Genomic DNA, 17,635 nt, shown 5'->3' on the forward strand with positions numbered 1-17,635 from the left:
GATTCGCGGGACAAGTGACAGTGTTGCCAAGCTATGCATTTTCAAAACCACAAAATAGTGAAACGTTGCTTGTCCACTTAATGTAAATACAATTAGTCTTTGTCAACTGTTACCGTTTTCCTACCCCCATATATGGAAATTATTCTATGAATAATGTTTAACTGTTTTTTCATGCGCCCCCCCCACCCCTAGTTTGAAAGAGACCTTTCTTACAAGCTGGTGTTAAAAAAATTAAACGGCGAAAAAAATATTTGACAATCTAAGAATATTTTTTAAATATAAACAAATGCTGTTTAGTTTATACGCCCTCGATTTGTGATAGACCTTTTTTACGCACTTTTATCATTCCCTAGTTTGAAAGAGACCTTTTTTACAAGCTGATGTTAAACAAATTCAACGGCGAAGAAGTATTTGACAATCTAAGAATATTTTTTAAATATAAACAAATGCTGTTTAGTTTATACTCCCCCTATTTGTGAAAGACCTTTTTTACGCACTTTTATCATTCTTAATTTGAATTTCAAAGGTAGTGCTTCATAATTCGATCTTCTGTAATAACTTTCTTCGGAAAATTATATTTCAAACGTTACAGAGTCTTGCAAGGGGATTGCTTTTGCGGAGCTTTGTGAGTTTTTAACCGAATAATTACAGAGTCTTGCAAGGGGATTGCTTTTGCGGATTTTGTGAGTATTTAACTGAATAATAAAATGGAGGGAGATAATAATTTAAGTAAAGAGGAAATCAGGAAACGGAAAGCTAGGGAAAGAATGAGGGCTAAAAGGTCAGATCCTGAATTTAGGAAACGCGAAAATGAAAGGAGAAGAGCTTTAGCCGCGGAAAAAAAGTCTCTTTCGGGAGCAGGTTCTAGCACACAAAATGTTGGTCCTACCACGAGGCCAGTTGGCCATGATCGTACGAAAGATAATGCATTAAATAAATGTTCTATTGAAAGTACTGTAGGCGTAGGCATATCTATTAATAAGGAACCCAATAATGTACAAAATGTTAATGCTAATATTAGTGAAATCATCGAAAGCGATGAACAAGTACCTTGTACGTCCCATGGTAATGTCTATCCGTTAGAAAGATTAAGAATCTTGAGACAAAATGAAGAATGCAGTAAGAGGGAGTCGCTAGGTAAGGGGAAAAAGCGAGAGAATGAGTCAAATTGTGAAATTGAAAATCAGGGTGGAATATTTACCAAGAAAGTAAAAAGGGTTGATGAATGGTATAGATCAAGCGAACGTGTAAGAAATCAGTTAAGTAAGGCTACTGAACGCCAAGATCCAAAGTATAGGGAAAGTGAACGTGATAGAAACCAAGCGGCTAAGGCGGCTAAACGCCAAGATCCCGAATTTAGAGATAAAGAACGTGATAGAGACCAAGCGGCTAAGGCGGCTAAACGCCAAGATCCCGAATTTAGAGATAAAGAACGTGATAGAAATCAGGCGGCTAAGGCGGCTAAACGCCAAGATCCCGAGTATAGAGACACTGAACGTGATAGAAACCAAGCAGGTATGGCGGCTAGACGCCAAGATCCCGAGTATAGAGACACTGAACGTGATAGAAATCAGGCGGCTAAGGCGGCTAAACGCCAAGATCCCGAGTATAGAGACACTGAACGTGATAGAAACCAAGCAGTTATGGCGGCTAGACGCCAAGATCCCGAGTATAGAGACACTGAACGTGATAGAAACCAGGCGGCTAAGGCGGCTAAACGCCAAGATCCCGAGTATAGAGACACTGAACGTGATAGAAATCAGGCGGCTAAGGTGGCTAAACGCCAAGATCCCGAGTATAGAGGCACTGAACGTGATAGAAACCAAGCAGGTATGGCGGCTAGACGCCAAGATCCCGAGTATAGAGACACTGAACGTGATAGAAATCAGGCGGCTAAGGTGGCTAAACGCCAAGATCCCGAGTATAGAGACACTGAACGTGATAGAAACCAAGCAGGTATGGCGGCTAGACGCCAAGATCCCGAGTATAGAGACACTGAACGTGATAGAAACCAGACGGCTAAGGCTGCCAGGCGTGAAGATATAGGTTTTAGAACGTCTGAACGTTCTAGAAATAGATCTTCAGCCGCAGATAGGCGAGCAAACCCCTCGGTTATAGAGCAGACCTATTTTGATAGCATTAAAGACGGCCCAACGTGGCCGTGTGAAGGATGTTCAAATCTTTTTTTTAAGTCATCTGGCACCATTGTAAAGTCCATAGATTTTTTGTCAGTCCCTGGTATTGAACAAAGAGAGTTGAATGATGAAATATTTTTGTGTAGTACTTGTAATAAAAGCGTTAAGAGAAAGCAAATTCCAAAATTTTCAAGGGAAAATGGATTTGTGTTTCCTGAAATACCTGCGCAATTAAGTAACATAAGTAATTTAGAAGAAAGAATGATATCACCACGAATACCATTCATGCAAATACGAAGGTTAGGGTGTGACCAACAACGTGGTATTAAAGGAAATGTGGTTAACGTCCCTATAAATGTAGAGTCCACCGCCTCGGTTTTACCAAGGTTACCTCGAGACACGGATACTATTCAAATTGAGTTTATGAGAAGAATGCAGTATAACACACCCTATTTGTACGAAACTGTGAGACCCAAAGTCATTTTAGAGGCCCTTAACGTTCTGGTAAAAACGCCTTTGTATGTTAAACATGGAATTACCGTTAAGAGTGACATATTAGACCCCATTCCTGAAGAACTTGAATTTATTGTTGACGAAAATGACCGTCAGGTAAATCAAGATGATGTTGCAGGAGATAATCCAGTTGCGCCAATAAACGCAGAGAATGATAGCGATGATATGTGGAATGAACCTAACGAAAGTAGTTCGTTAACAGTTGGGAATCAAGATACATTATTAGTTTCTTTAAGTAATTTTTTGCCAAGTAATACCATGCATGTTAAGTTTGCTCCCGGTGAAGGTCAAACCCCAATGTCTTTACTCTTTGACGAGGATGCGGAAGAATTGTCATTCCCAAGCATCTACGTAGGTCAAAAAATGAATCTTAAGGTTAAGGGAAGTTTTGGTGATATTTTTAAATGGGAGCTTCGTAATATTGATAGGCGCTGTGCTAAAAATCCTTCGAAATTGTTTTACTCTTTTGTCAAATTAGAAACCTTGAAAGTTAGTCAATCTATACAGGTTTGCATGAGCAAAACTAAAAGAACAGATGGGTCGAATTATACTGCTGGACTTTTAGCTTCTGCAGGTTCTCTTGATGGTTTAATTAAGCAGGATGATGGTTTTAGGGTTTTAGAAAGACTACAGAGCTCGCCTTCTTATTGGCAACACAGACAAAAGGAATTGATGGGTATGATTAGACAGGTTGGTACGGCTACCTTTTTCATAACGTTTTCGGCTGCCGAAAGTAAATGGCCTGAGCTACTGAATATTTTGAGACTAACCTCTGGGCAGGAGAGTTTACCTAACGATGATATTAGCAATTTAAGTTTTTCTGAAAGAGCAAAACTGATTCAGGATGATCCTGTTACTTGCGCTAGATATTTTGACCACCGTTTTCGGGCTTTGCTTAAGGCTCTACAGAAATTAGGTCCTCTTGGCGTTATAGAAGACTATTATTTTAGAGTTGAAATACAGCAAAGAGGTTCGCCCCACCAACATGGTTTGATTTGGATAAAAGATGCTCCAAAACTTAAAACTGATCTCTCAAATGTTAAGGAAGTAGAGGAATTTATTGATAATGTTATTTCTTGTGCTGCTGAGCACAATGACGATCATTTAGACTTGTTAACACTATTACAAATTCACAAACACACAACGACTTGTAGAAAGAAGGTCGATAATAATTCCGTTTGTCGTTTTGGAATCCCGTTTCCACCTATGCCCAGAACCATAATTTACGACCCTGGTTTAAGAGAGCCTGGTAGCGTACAGGAAGAACTCAGATGTAAGGAAAGGTCAAAGAAGTTGTATGAGATGTTGCAATCGAAAGAAAAAGAGTTTTGGGTAGATAGTTTTGAGGAGTTGCTAGCTAAGTTGCGTATAACTGAAGACGAGTATATTTCTGCCGTTACTTATGACCTCAAAAGGAAAACAGTTTTGTTGAAAAGACACCCCAAAGATACTAGAGTTAATCCTTACAATCCGTGCGCTTTGCGTCTTTGGCAGGCGAATATGGACATTCAATTCGTTCTTGATGCTTACGCACTGGTTATGTATATTGTATCATATATAGGAAAGTCTCAAAGAGGGATGTCTTTGCTTCTGCGCGAAGCTTCTAAACAGGCAAAAAATGATAAATGTACAGTAAAACAGAAGTTGAAACTAATTGCTAATCAGTTCTTGAATGCCCACGAGGTAAGCGCTCAGGAAGCGGCTTACTGTGGTTTACAAATTCCTGTGTCCAGGTGCAGTCGCGCCTGTGTTTTTATAAACACCAATGCCCCTGAAAATCGTGTACACATTCTTAAGAGTCAATCTGAACTTGAAGAACTACCAGCAGACAGTAATGACGTTTTTGCCTCTGGGATGCTAGAACATTATGTTCAAAGGCCAGAGGAACTAGAGGCAATAACGTTAGCTCAATTTGGTGCCTGGTACGAATATTCCAAAGCCCGTAGAGTGACTAAAGCCGCCCACGATCATGTTGATGAGGGAGAGAGCAATGAAGTTGAAGCTTGTGGTAAATGGCTGAAACTTAAAGATGAATCAGGGTTTATTAGGAAACGTGGCCGTGCTAAAATTATTAGGTACAGAAGATTCAATTTAGAAAAAGATCCCGATAACTTTTATCGTGAACAATTAATGTTATTTAAGCCTTGGCGCGATGAAAGTAATGATATTTTGACAAAGGATATGAAATCAGAATATGAGCTTTGTAGCGAAACTATTAATGAAGTTAGGAAAGAATTTCACAGTGAAATTGACGAAGCAGCCGTGGAACAGGCTGTAGCAGATTTTGAAAATGGAGAAATTCAAGTGGATGTTACTAATATCCAGCCTGAATTAGAACATAGAAATGAAGTTGATAGATCTTTAGCTATGGATGATTCCGATTTTTTAATTAATACGGTTCAAGAACCTGTAGGAAATATTAATAGAGAAATTATTGATGGTAATGCCGAAAATACTGTTGCTCCGTCAATTACCTTAATTAATGACTCTGAATACAACGCCCTTCTTAGAAAATTGAATTCAAAACAAAGAGAGATATATTACCATGTTTTGTATCATGTAAAAAGCAAAGAAACTCCGTTGCGCCTCTTTGTTACAGGGGGCGCTGGTGTGGGGAAAAGTCTTTTGATTAGTGCTATATTTGAATCTGTGTCAAGGTTTTACAACAAACAACCTGGGAGTAATCCATCGGAAGCGAAAGTAATCCGTTGCGCACCTACTGGCAAGGCTGCCTTTAACATAGGTGGGGCAACTTTGCACAGTACTTTTAGTTTACCCGTTAGCCAATTTGGTGGAAATATATCGAGATTGGAAAGTGAAACACTTCATAAATGCAGGTTACTCTATTGTCAAGTAAAACTAGTAATAATTGACGAAATTTCAATGGTTGGAGCGAAAGTGTTTAATCGGGTAAACGCTAGGTTACAAGAGATTATGGGTTGTCCTGATTATTTTGGTGGTGTGTCTGTCGTTCTAGTTGGAGACTTTAACCAATTGAGACCAGTTTGCGATTATTTCGCATTTCAAGGTCAAAGTGAGAAAGATAATCCTTACGCGTCGTTAATTGGTAACCCAATATGGGAGCAATTTGAATTTGCCGAACTAGAGGAAATTATGAGACAGAGGGATGATAAAATATTTGCTGAAGCTTTAAATAGAATGGCTGTGGGAAGTATGACTCAAAATGATATTGATTTCTTTAGTAGTCTGGAGGTAACGCCTCAGCGTGTACCCCCAAAAGAAGCGATACATCTTTTCGCCACTAACGCGGAAGTAAACCAATTCAATCAAAATAAGCTTTTAAACATGAATACGGAAAAGGCTGTTTCGGTTTCAGTAGATGTTGTCAATGGTGATCTTAGTAGTGAAGTTAAAAATAACATACTTTCCCAAGTTGAAAAGTTAGCAACGTCTGATACGTATGGTCTGCCCAAACAATTGACTCTTGCGTGTGGCGCGAGATATATGATGACCAACAATGTTGACACCTCTGACGGACTAACTAATGGCGCGACAGGTTGGTTAAGAAAGATAGAGTACGGCACAAATAGGGTCGGGGATAAAATCCCGTTCAGGGTATGGATGGAGTTTGACGATCCCAAAGTTGGGAAAATGTTGAGGCAAAAATGTCATGGTTTATATTTGAATAGTGATATTAACGCTTCGTGGACGCCTGTTGAAAAGGTCATCAAGTCGTTTAATAGAAAATGGAGACAAAATAATGCCTCAGTTTCTAGGAAACAATTGCCTTTGGTTGTTTCTGAGGCCATTACGATACATAAAAGTCAGGGTGATACTTACTCCTCGGTAGTGGTTCATTGTAAGGCTACAAAAAAAATTGAAAGAGCGCATTTATATGTGGCTTGTAGTAGAGCGAAAACCGCTTCCGGTTTATATATTGATGGAAAATTTAAAGTTCCTAATTCACCCAAAAACAACCTAGTAGAATTGGAACTTAAGAGGTTGCGAGACACAAAAAGCATCGAACTACCTTTCTTGCATGATCCCCTTTACATTTATGTACATAACGTGCAGTCTTTAAATGCTCATTTAGAAGATGTTTTAGCAGACAATGTAATTATGAAAAGTCAAATGTTATGTTTTGTTGAAACGTGGAAAAAAGAGACGGACGATTTTAGAGTTCCATCTTTTAAGGAAGTAGGTGGTATTTACTTGCCAAGTACGGCACGCAGAGTTGCTTTTGGTTCGTCCATATATTTAAGAGACACGTCTGAAAACGAAGTTAAAGAGATAGATACTAGAGTTTTACGAAGCGACATTCCTGTTAGAAATTCTCACGTGGAACGTTGCTGGTTAGATGTTTACATAGAAGGAGAACTTATATCTGTGGTGTTGTTGTACAAATCTCCCTTAGGAAGTTTGAGAACTGTGTTTGAGGACTTTAACCCTTTGTTTGACATGAAATATGATTCGTCTATTCCAACAGTTGTGGTTGGAGATTTCAATATTAACTTTTTAAAGAGCCAAACGGCACTGAGAATGTTCTTTGATTCACATGGAATATCTCTTTTGCCGGGTCTAGAACAAAAGTATTCGACTGACTATCATTGTCAATTAGATTTGGCATTTGGTAACCAACTTTTTCGAGACCGATACAATGCATGTTATAGAGAGTCTTATTATTCTTACCACAAGGGTATTTGCATTTTTAAAAGAACATAGTTTGAAATGGAAAAATTTATTTAAAGCAAGGTGGAGCTCCAGTGCGCCCCTTATTGACGACCTTTCTATTGTACATTGGATTTAGCTTGTTAGGATAATTTTCAGATCCTCCCTAATGCATTAAGTCTCATTGTTACCTACCTACGGCAAGGTAAAATTATTATGTATATACAAGGTTAGGCATCATGGTAGGGGCGCCAATGGAGCCGCATGTTGCTTTAAGGGTCTAAACTACGAGAAATAGGCTTGGGATCCTTGGCTAAGAAACCCACATATGGCTTGGGATCCTGTACTAAGAAACCTAAAATTAGGCTTGGGATCCTGTACTAAGAAACCTAAAATTAGGCTTGGGATCCTGTACTAAGAAACCTAAAATAAGGCTTGGGATCCTGTACTAAGAGACCCACTTAAGGCTTGGGATCCTTGACTAAGAGACCCACACAAGGCTTGGGATCCTTGACTAAAGAACCCACATCTGACTTCAAGATTTGAAAAAAAAATGGTAAGTATCATTATTGTAATTGACGGTCATATAAGTTTGGTATTAATCCATTTAAGAATATGGTATATTTTATGAGTAACCTGGAGGATTGGCGTAGTTCATGAGTAGCCTAGAGGATTTGTGTAGTTAATGAATACCCTAGAGGATATGCGTAGTTCATGAATGCCCTACAGCATTGGTTTAGTTCATGGGTAACCATGGAGGACAAGGTCAACGAAATTGTAAACAAGGTATGTAATAGTGATAATTAGTTAATGGGGATAATCGTTGAGGTGATTTATTGTGGTTCTTCAGAAAATACGTCGGCAAATATATCTCAAGGCTTATCCTTAGGCTTAATAAAGGTGAAATACAACTCTGAAAACGTTAAAATGGTTGCATCAGATGACTGAGATCTGGAGCGGCAACTGTGGGTTCATGTAAAGGCGAACCACTGAACAAAGTGTAAGTGTTGCACCAAGTTTCATAGGTTTCGTGAAGAATGGAGCAATTTTGTATAGCGTACTTTAAAAATGTTTTAGGTATGGCGAAGCGGAAATGACTGAATAATCGGCGACAATTCAACAGTCCTAGTCGAAAATCCCCTTTTTTCGGCAAAACGCGGCCGAGGTGATTTTGAAAATGTTCCTGGCGGCGTTATCTGCCGTTGGTAACACTGCAGCGTCCTCAAAAATTGGCCAACGCTCAAAGCGGAAGTTGGACTGCGCCGCAATTTATCGACTAGAACTATAGTTCTAGCACGTTCAATGTTATGGGAGCAGCAAGTAGAGCAATACAAGGGCGGGCTGCATAGCGGTCTAGCAGTGGAAATACAGAAAGGATAAAAACTTAACGCCAAGAGGCAGAGTTTTCCTATTTTGTGGAACTGGAGTCGTCTTGGTCTTTGTTATCAGAAACGTACAGCGCCAATACACTTATGTAATAGTTTCGAAAAAACGAAACTTTATGAACTACGCCTCATCTACTAGGTTATTGCTTTCTTTCGGACGCTATCCACCAAACATTCATCCTTAAACAGTCTGAAGAAGTTTTTAATATTAATAGTCCTAATTTGATTGTGGTTTTTTCCCAAATGGGTTTTCCCAGAGCCTTTTTTCCCACATGCGCTGTGGGTTTTTATGGCTCGAATTAGCTTGTATTATGACATGAATATTTGACATCCATTGCATCGTTCGATAATGCTATTAATAAATTTATTCGTGGATAGCTTAGACGTCAGAGTGAAAAATCAACTCACAATATAAAAATAAGTGTTTTAATATTAATAATTCAACTGTGATTATGGTTTTTTCCCAAATGGGTTTTCCCAGAGCCTTTTTTCCCATATGCGCTGTGGGTTTTTATGGCTCGAATTAGCTTGTATTATGACATGAATATTTGACATCCATTGCATCGTTTGTTAATGCTATTAATCAATTTATTCGTGGATAGCTCAGACGTCAGAGTGGAAAATCAATAATTTAAAAATAAGTGTTTTAATATTAATAATTCAACTTTGATTATGGTTTTTTCCCAAATGGGTTTTCCCAGAACCTTTTTTCCCCATATGCGCTCTGGGTTTTTATGGTTCGAATTAGCTTGTATTATGACATGAATATTTGACATCCATTGCATCGTTTGTTAATGCTATTAATCAATTTATTCGTGGATAGCTCAGACGTCAGAGTGGAAAATCAATAATTTAAAAATAAGTGTTTTAATATTAATAATTCAACTTTGATTATGGTTTTTTCCCAAATGGGTTTTCCCAGAACCTTTTTTCCCATATGCGCTCTGGGTTTTTATGGTTCGAATTAGCTTGTATTATGACATGAATATTTGACATCCATTGCATCGTTTGTTAATGCTATTAATCAATTTATTCGTGGATAGCTCAGACGTCAGAGTGGAAAATCAATAATTTAAAAATAAGTGTTTCAATATTAATAATCCCAAATGGGTTTTCCCAGAACCTTTTTTCCCATATGCGCTGTGGGTTTTTATGGTTCGAATTTGCTTAATGTTAAATTATACTGAAGGTTCCAATATATAATGTTAAATAACTATTCAATGTTGTATATAGATAGAAACGTTGAAGTATTATAAATACTGTTCTGTTAATGGTTTTTCAAGAACCTTTTGTTCCCATATGTATTGTGGGTTTTATGGTTTTAATTAGGTTATATTTAACTTTTACTGTACAGTTTAATGTATTATGTTATTTATTTCTTTGTATATATTGAAGTATTGTTGAAGTGTTATAAATACTGTCTTCTGAGACTAATGTAATATTATAAATACTGTCTTCTTAGCCTAATGTACTTTCAGAATGTTATGGTCTTGAATTAAATGAAAAGTAAATAAAGTGAACGTTAAAATATATGACATCGTCCCTATATTATGTAAGATGAACCTCGTTCGGCCGTCGAAGGTAATTTAAGACAAGTAATGATGATAATATACATGTATGAAGTCGATAAGTTTTATAATATAAGGGGGGGGTAGAGTTTCCACAGCAAGTGAGAGATATTGAAAAGGCTTGAACAATTGACTATTTTAAAATTGAATTCCTGCACTTGCAAAGAATTAAAAAAAAAGCGATAGATGCATATATTTAGGTTGTTTAAGGGGTAGTGATAGTCATCTCCACTCGGAGAGGTAATATTTTGGCTTTCCCAACTTGTTGATCCTTCAATGTCGGCTCTTCCTATCATTGCGAAGCAGAATTCGCCAAGCGTTGGATTGTTCACCCATTAATAGGGAACGTGAGCTGGGTTTAGACCGTCGTGAGACAGGTTAGTTTTACCCTACTGTTGACTCGTCGTTGCGATAGTAATCCTGCTCAGTACGAGAGGAACCGCAGGTTCGGACACTTGGTACATGTGCTTGGTCGAGCGGCCAGTGGTGCGAAGCTACCATCCGTGGGATTATGACTGAACACCTCTAAGTCAGAATCCCGTCTAGTCTAAGACTGAAATGGTATGGAATTTTGCGAGATCAGGTTTGGTATGATCTGATCCTCTTCGATGGACTTTGAAACTCGCAAAATTATGATTTTGGGATTAGATTTGAGGGGGATACTATTTTCAGAGACGCTTGAAGTATGGAAGACGAGGAGACAAAGGTTTTGATATCGTCAGCGCTTGAGGTCGTTCGGCATTTCAAAACAAAACCGTTGCTTTTACAATTACGAACCATTTCGATTCCCACACCAAGTTGGGCGGGATTGATGGAGTCCTGGAGTGTCTTCCGAATGTCATCGGAGGACGCATTACCAGCGCTACTCGGATATACTATAAGAGTGCAAGCCGGATCAGGTAAGACTGGCTTTTGATTGGGTTTGATTTCATCTACTTAGAAGGTCCCGACTTAACTACCGCTGGTGTGGTAGATGGGTTAGACTTTTTTGTTTTGGAGACTTTTTCATTGAGACTGTGATCCAAGGAGATGAAACACTAATTGTGTCATGCGATGGATTAGGTTGCGAAGGAAGAAGAGGTTATTGCATGGGAGAGAAGGGATTGGGTGTCCAGCAATTGTTTCCGGAGCTGTTCCCGATCGTCGTAAGTAAGGCTTAATTTTGATGTTAGAGCTTTGATTTCAGTCACCAGACGCTGGTGGCGGTCAAATAGTTTATAGACGCAATCTTTGATGTGAGATGACAGACGCCGAACTTTGCCGACTTCGGCTACTTTAAATAGAGAATTTGGAGCTGAAAGAATATCCTCTAAAGTTGAATCAAAACGGGAGCAATCGTGCCCTGAAATACCAACCGGAAGCTCTTTGAAAAATCTTCCGAATGCTTAATAACATCTCGCGTGCAATCCGCAATGGAAACGGTAGCCTCAGAGACGTTAGTAATGAGAGAGGTGTTTAAATCAGTATTAGTATCCATGGTCACAAAATTAGTGAGAAATCGGACATGCCCGACAGAGGCTGCCGTAATTAACCCCGCCTGCAGCAATGGTTGGTCAACCGGGGACAGACGACGAAGTCCCTCAGTCTTTGTTGCAGTGCCGGATCCTCCCTGTCAATCCTCCAAGCTTCCAGTCGGCATAGAACATAAATGTACTTCAATGGATGAAACATTTTCTGTACTTCCAGTTATTACCAACTAATAGTGTTTCTACATACAAAATTTTAAAAGGATAAGACGCAGTGGCGTCGCTTGGCCTTTTTTGGGAGGCTATAGCCCCCCAAATTCCAAACTTACCCCCCCCCCCCCAAATAATCCGTAAACCCTCCCAAAAATTGCTGTTAGCAACCTAAATTCTGTAGCAATATATAAAAAACTATAATGATAGATTCGTTAAGTTTCATCTCTGCTGAGATGTATTTCAATATAAAACAGTACAATTTTGAAGAAAAAAGCAGATGGAGACAAGTATTGTAACCGTAAAATTTAAAACTAGGAAAAGGGGGCCTAATTTCGCGCCACAAAGATATTTAAATAAAAACTAGAAAACTAAAAGAAGTTCCCAGGTTCCCGTTTAAAGGACTTATTGTCCATGACTAATGATAAAAACCATAATTACCAAATTATCCATTTTGTCAAGAAAAACGCAGTGGTAATTGAAATAAACTTTTATTTTCCAAACAAACACGTCTCAACTTGAGACTGACTGCTAAGACTGCCCCTGTTACAGCGGAGGCGGGGGGTTTTTATCCCCGCCAATAGTTGTTTTAACAAAAAGAGAGCCAGTGGCGTTTCAGGCGCCACTGGTGGGGAAAAGATACATTTTCGCTAAGGGCGTCTTAAAAATATGATATGGAGCAGACGACGTAGGAGGGGTGGCTTCTTCGTTACATCCTCCCCCCCCAAAGAAGTCGTCTGCGTTTAGGGGGAGTCGGACTCTGGGGAGTCTTACGGCTCCGGGGACCTCCTTTTGGTGGCGGTGGAACTGTTCTTTTTCTCCCGGTGACGGCGGCGGGCCTTGTAAGCCTCGCTCCTCTTGGGCCTCGGCTTGAAGCAATTTCGTTCATGATGACGGCCTACTTGACATCGGCGACATAAGGTAAACCGTTCATCTGGCACCATGTTTGCTGGTGCGGTCGCCGGCTTCACCGAGGCGCTCGTTGGCATAGGCGTCGCCGATGCGGAACCCCCACGACCTCTGTCATGGGAGATGGTCTCCCTTATCTCTGTGGTCGGGGTTTCCGCCCGAGGGGAGGGGCGTAGTAGGAGGAGTCCTAGCCCCCTCCCACTTCCTCGCCCTCGTGAGGGAAGGGACGCGGAGTCGGGCACGATTCCCCTTGCGCGTCCTCGTCCGGGAGGAACTGGAGTGTCCACAGCTGGAGCCGAGAAGTCAGAGACGGGGGATACCCGACCGAAATCCGATGGCCGGCAAGGGTGGGCCGGAACTCTAGCGGCCGGTGGAGTGGCCGCCGCAGCCGCCTCGGACCGAGGCGTCCAGTGCAGTGCCGCTTCGGCCCGGGCTGCCGCTTCCCAATGCGCCTCCGCATTTACCTGCACCGCTTGCGACGTCTGTTCTCGGGGTTCTGTTTGAACCTCGGCCGCGGAAGTGTGTCTCACTTCGGATATGAGACCCCTGGGAGGGGCGTCTAAAGCGCGTGCGACGCACGGCAAGAACAGTAAACCTTCGAAGGCAAGGGCAGATCATTGCCTGAGCTGGCGGAGGCCAGCCAGATCAAAAATCAAAATCGGCCGCTCCTCTTGGATCACGAGAGGTGAGATGGCCACGGAGGTGACGTCACCCACGCGGGAAACCCTTAGTGTTGGAGACTGGGCGAGGAGGAGGTCGGCTGGGGCAAACGGCCAACGTTGACGGAAAGCGTGGATCTGCCACTCCCGCAGGCGGACCCCTTGACGGCGCCGTAGCAGCCGCAGTGCCCCGTGCGAGACCATGGAAAATGGCGCCGACAGCAAGACGGTCGTGGGAACTTGGCTCGTCGCATAACTAGCACGAAGGTGCCCATCGGTCCCTGGAAGGCGTCAACAATTTATTATTTTGCGTTCCGAACAGTTTCCCACGGCTCTCGCGATATTGCTTGACGCGAATAGTTAAAATCACGCGAAGTCACATCGGTGATTCTATGTACGTGCAAATAATTGGCAACGTCCGGACGAGCCCTGGAATTACGGTAACGTTATCACTGGGGGCGTTGTTGTTTACTGTCAAATCTGGCCTAAATATAGGACCAGGTAATTGGGGTAATCCAATAAAATTTTGCAAACGTTCGTCTCTGTCCATAAATGGAAGTATGGGTATTAAACTAGAGTTTTTTTGCGGTACAAACAGATTGGCCAAATTTTCATCGTGACTGTGATTGCTATTACTAAAATTTACATCCAAATTACCCCCGGAATACATTAAATTAGTTCCAGTTCCAATTTGTGAAAGTTGCGCAACACCAACAACATCTGCCTGGCCAAGGCTTAACATTTGGGTTGGGCATTCCGAAGAATCTTCGTTAATTTCACCTTCTTCTAACTCTTGGGAACTCATTATTATAAACCCTAGTTTTATATTCTGACCATAACAATTAAAATTTACCTAATTTACCTACTTTTATCATAACTTCATTATCGCTTCATTCCGCTTTCAGAAAAGTGACTAAGTTGAGGTGTTTGACCTTTGCGAAGCCATGATATCTTATTGGCTGAATTTTGGCGCGCGAGTATAACTTTACAGTTTCAACTTTTTCAGGCAAGGAAGGTTTTCGTCGCTCGCTATATGTTTTAATAATTAACTCCAAATTAAAGTTAAATATGGAGGACAAATTTAAACCGTTAGAGAAGTATTTTCCAAAGGAAGATTGGGCCGAATTTGGATTTTTCCAGAAGACTCGCTATTTCAATATGAAAAGCGATTACGAAGAGATGATTCGGCTTGGTATAAACCGCTAAGCCTAATTCTCATTGCAATACATTAAGGGTTAATTTTATTTAGGGTTAAATCCACCTCTTACGGACTTTATGAAACCGAAAAAAAGGAATCTCCACCTCAATACGAACCAGAATCATCCAGCACGGACACATCTGATGAAGAATTGGGCATCTTGGAAATACCAACCTTGGATATGCCATCAACTAGCAGTGTAATTCCTACTGGTAAGCCCAAGCCGCTTGCAATTACATCAGGAGCCGTGGTCAAGAAACAAGTGGTTAAGGACAAATACGAAGGCAAGTGTTAAAATCTATAGGGAATGGGCAAAGGGGTGAAAACATCCTTCATTAAACATCATGCCTCCGCTAAGCCAATCAGATGCATTCCACCACAAGCCTTTCCACTCTGTAAAGTTTGTCCGCCATTTTGGTGGAAAGGGGGGAGCCATATTAAACTACACCCCTCTGACCTCTCTCTATGGTAGCATATAGTTAGGGAAGAGGAAATTCCCCCTTCGTTATTAAAAAGGTTAGATGAAGCAGTGAGCACTTATAAAAAGGAGAGTGTAAGAGGGAACGTAATTAGAACGGCACAGCCCGATATCTCTCTCACGTGCACCTACCTCGGCGCATACCCGAGGAGCTAGACGTCACGTGATCCGTTAAGAAGGAAATTCAAAAAGGGGAAAGACAAAAAGACGGTTAGAGGCTCACACAAGAGATATGCGTAGTTAACTGTAGTCTCGGCAGTAAACAAGCTTCTCTGATATTTTGTGATATCAGTGATCCAATTTTTGCTGACTCAGCTTTTTAAGTTCATTTCTCCAGCCAATCAAAAATAAATTTCAAAAAAAGCCTTTTTCGCGGGTTATTTCCTAAGTGCCAAGGTAGGTGGCGCTTAAAAAGTTCCATTTGGCGGTAAAAGTGTAGTCGTGTGAATAGGAAGGATTTATTTCACTTTTCCCTTCAAAAGTTGGGCAAGTTGATACAACTTTTTGACCCATCGAGCTAAGTCAAAAAGTTGGATCGTCTGAAAGAGCCTTTAAACTACACCCCTCTGGTATCTCTCTATACTCAATGGTAGCATACAGTTAGGGAAGAGGAAATTCCCCCTTCGTTAAAGAGGTTAGATGAAGCAATGAGCACTTATAAAAAGGAGAGTTTAAGAGGGAAGGTAATTAGAACGGCACAGCCTGATATCTCTCTCACGCGCACCTACCTCGGCGCATAGCCGAGGAGCCAGACGTAACTTGTTCCGTTAAGAAGGAAATTCAAAAAGGGTACATACGAGAAGACGGTTAGAGGCTCACACAAGAGATAGGCGATTAGGCGTGGTAGTCTCGGCCGCAAACAAAGTTCTCTGATGGTTTTCCCTCTCTGTTGCGCCGATTGTGCATGTGTACCGGTTTAGAAAGGGTGGGCTGGTCTCTCCGATCCTCCTTCTCATACGTGCTCACTGTATAAAGGGACAGCAAAGAAGATATATAGTCGGGTGGGTAAAAAATTATTTGAAATACGTCACAGGCACCACGTGATTCCAAGATTAAAAGGCTTCTTTCGCGAGATTTCAGCTCTACGTTTCGAAATAAAACGAACTAATAATTTCTTTGAACTCTAACTAAAAAAAAAATAATTATAATCTATTTAAAAATGAAATAAGAAAATGGATACAAAAAAATATTTAGCAAATTAAAAGAAAAAAATAAAATTAATTAACAAATACAAAAATCTCTTGTTTTCTATTAACTAAAAGCGGTAAAATAAATAAAAGATATATAATATGAACAGTCACCCACATACAAGACTTCTTGGGTGGGTGACTTAAATTCTCCCTTTTAACAACATTTAACTAAATTATATTATAAAAATAATTAAATTAAAATAAATAAATAAAAAACAACTCGCCTCGGTCACGTGCCTCTGACGTATTTCATTTTTACTCACTCGTAGCTGAATTCTTCGGAGTCCCTTTAAAAAAGGGTTAAGTCCTAATGCAACATATCCTACTATAGTGTAGAGTTGATGCTAATTTGTTACCATTAATTACACGATGATTTTATACATGAATATATATAGGGAAACCAAAGAAGAAACATTGCTGTACTGAATGCAGTTATTCTACTGATCATAAAGGACATTTAAAAACTCACATTAGGACGCACACGGGTGCGAAACCATATAAATGTGAACAGTGTGACTTCGCAAGTGCGCAGAAGGGTAATTTGATAAGGCATGAACGCATTCACACTGGCGAGAAGCCCTTTAAATGTGGCCAATGTGACTTTGCAAGCGCAGAGAAAAGTCATTTGATTGCACATGAACGCATTCACACTGGCGAAAAGCCCTTTAAATGTGCCTTACTTTGATTGCACATGAACGCATTCACACTGGCGAGAAGCCCTTTAAATGTGACCAATGTGACTTTGCAAGCGCGCAGAAGGGTAATTTAACTAATCATCAACGTAAGTATCACACATAGACCAAAGAATTACTCTAAGCAAGATAAAAAATTCCTTCAACTTGCTCTTTTGTTTTCAATTTGAACTTGAAGAACAGAATACTTAAATTTCTTAGTTTTAACTAACTTCGAAATTTTCTTCTTTTATTTGCTAATTGACTTGTTTGTGTTCCTGATTTAATCCTTATATTTATTACTATTTTACTTGTTGGTTTAATTAATTTTAACCTTCACTATTTAATTTATACAATATTAATGTCTAAATAACATCTTTCAATTTCATTGTTTAAAACTTTTAATTATTTCAATTCCTAACTTAATATGAATTTATTTCCTTGAATATGAAGGAATTCTATTTATCACTATTGTAGTAATATGCTGTTTTATTGAATTTTAACCTTTATTCATTCAATTAAAATAATATTAATTTTTAATTAATAACTTTCAATTTTATTATTAAAACTATTTATTATTTCAGTTTATATAATTTATTATTATTGTATCTATATGTTATATAT

At 39.8% G+C, this 17,635-nt stretch overlaps 1 protein-coding gene across 3 annotated transcripts; it reads left to right on the forward strand.

Moving 5' to 3' along the window:
- The first annotated feature begins 5,759 nt into the window (after positions 1-5,759).
- Positions 5,760-10,194, forward strand: LOC149666538 (uncharacterized). 3 transcript variants are annotated; one of them, XM_089841517.1, is made up of 4 exons: positions 5,760-7,833; positions 7,890-8,063; positions 8,128-8,277; positions 8,355-10,194. In XM_089841517.1, exon 1 carries the CDS (start codon positions 5,763-5,765, stop codon positions 7,329-7,331), a length of 1,569 nt encoding a protein of 522 aa, XP_089697643.1. In that variant the 5' UTR covers positions 5,760-5,762; the 3' UTR covers positions 7,332-7,833; positions 7,890-8,063; positions 8,128-8,277; positions 8,355-10,194. The 3 variants fall into 3 exon arrangements, with proteins under 3 accessions (XP_089697643.1, XP_089697645.1, XP_089697644.1); XM_089841519.1 differs by having other exon boundaries at positions 8,167-8,277; XM_089841518.1 differs by having other exon boundaries at positions 7,910-8,063.
- The last annotated feature ends 7,441 nt before the right edge of the window (positions 10,195-17,635 follow it).

The sequence above is a fragment of the Phalangium opilio genome, unplaced genomic scaffold, assembly GCF_054372755.1.
Source record: "Phalangium opilio isolate 3A_F unplaced genomic scaffold, DU_Popi_V2 ptg000060l_1, whole genome shotgun sequence".
Classification (NCBI taxonomy): domain Eukaryota; kingdom Metazoa; phylum Arthropoda; class Arachnida; order Opiliones; family Phalangiidae; genus Phalangium; species Phalangium opilio.

Coding starts and splice junctions, on each gene's coding strand:
- LOC149666538 (XM_089841517.1), top strand. CDS start 5,763: ATGAGACAGAGGGATGATAAAATATTTGCTGAAGCTTTAAATAGAATG.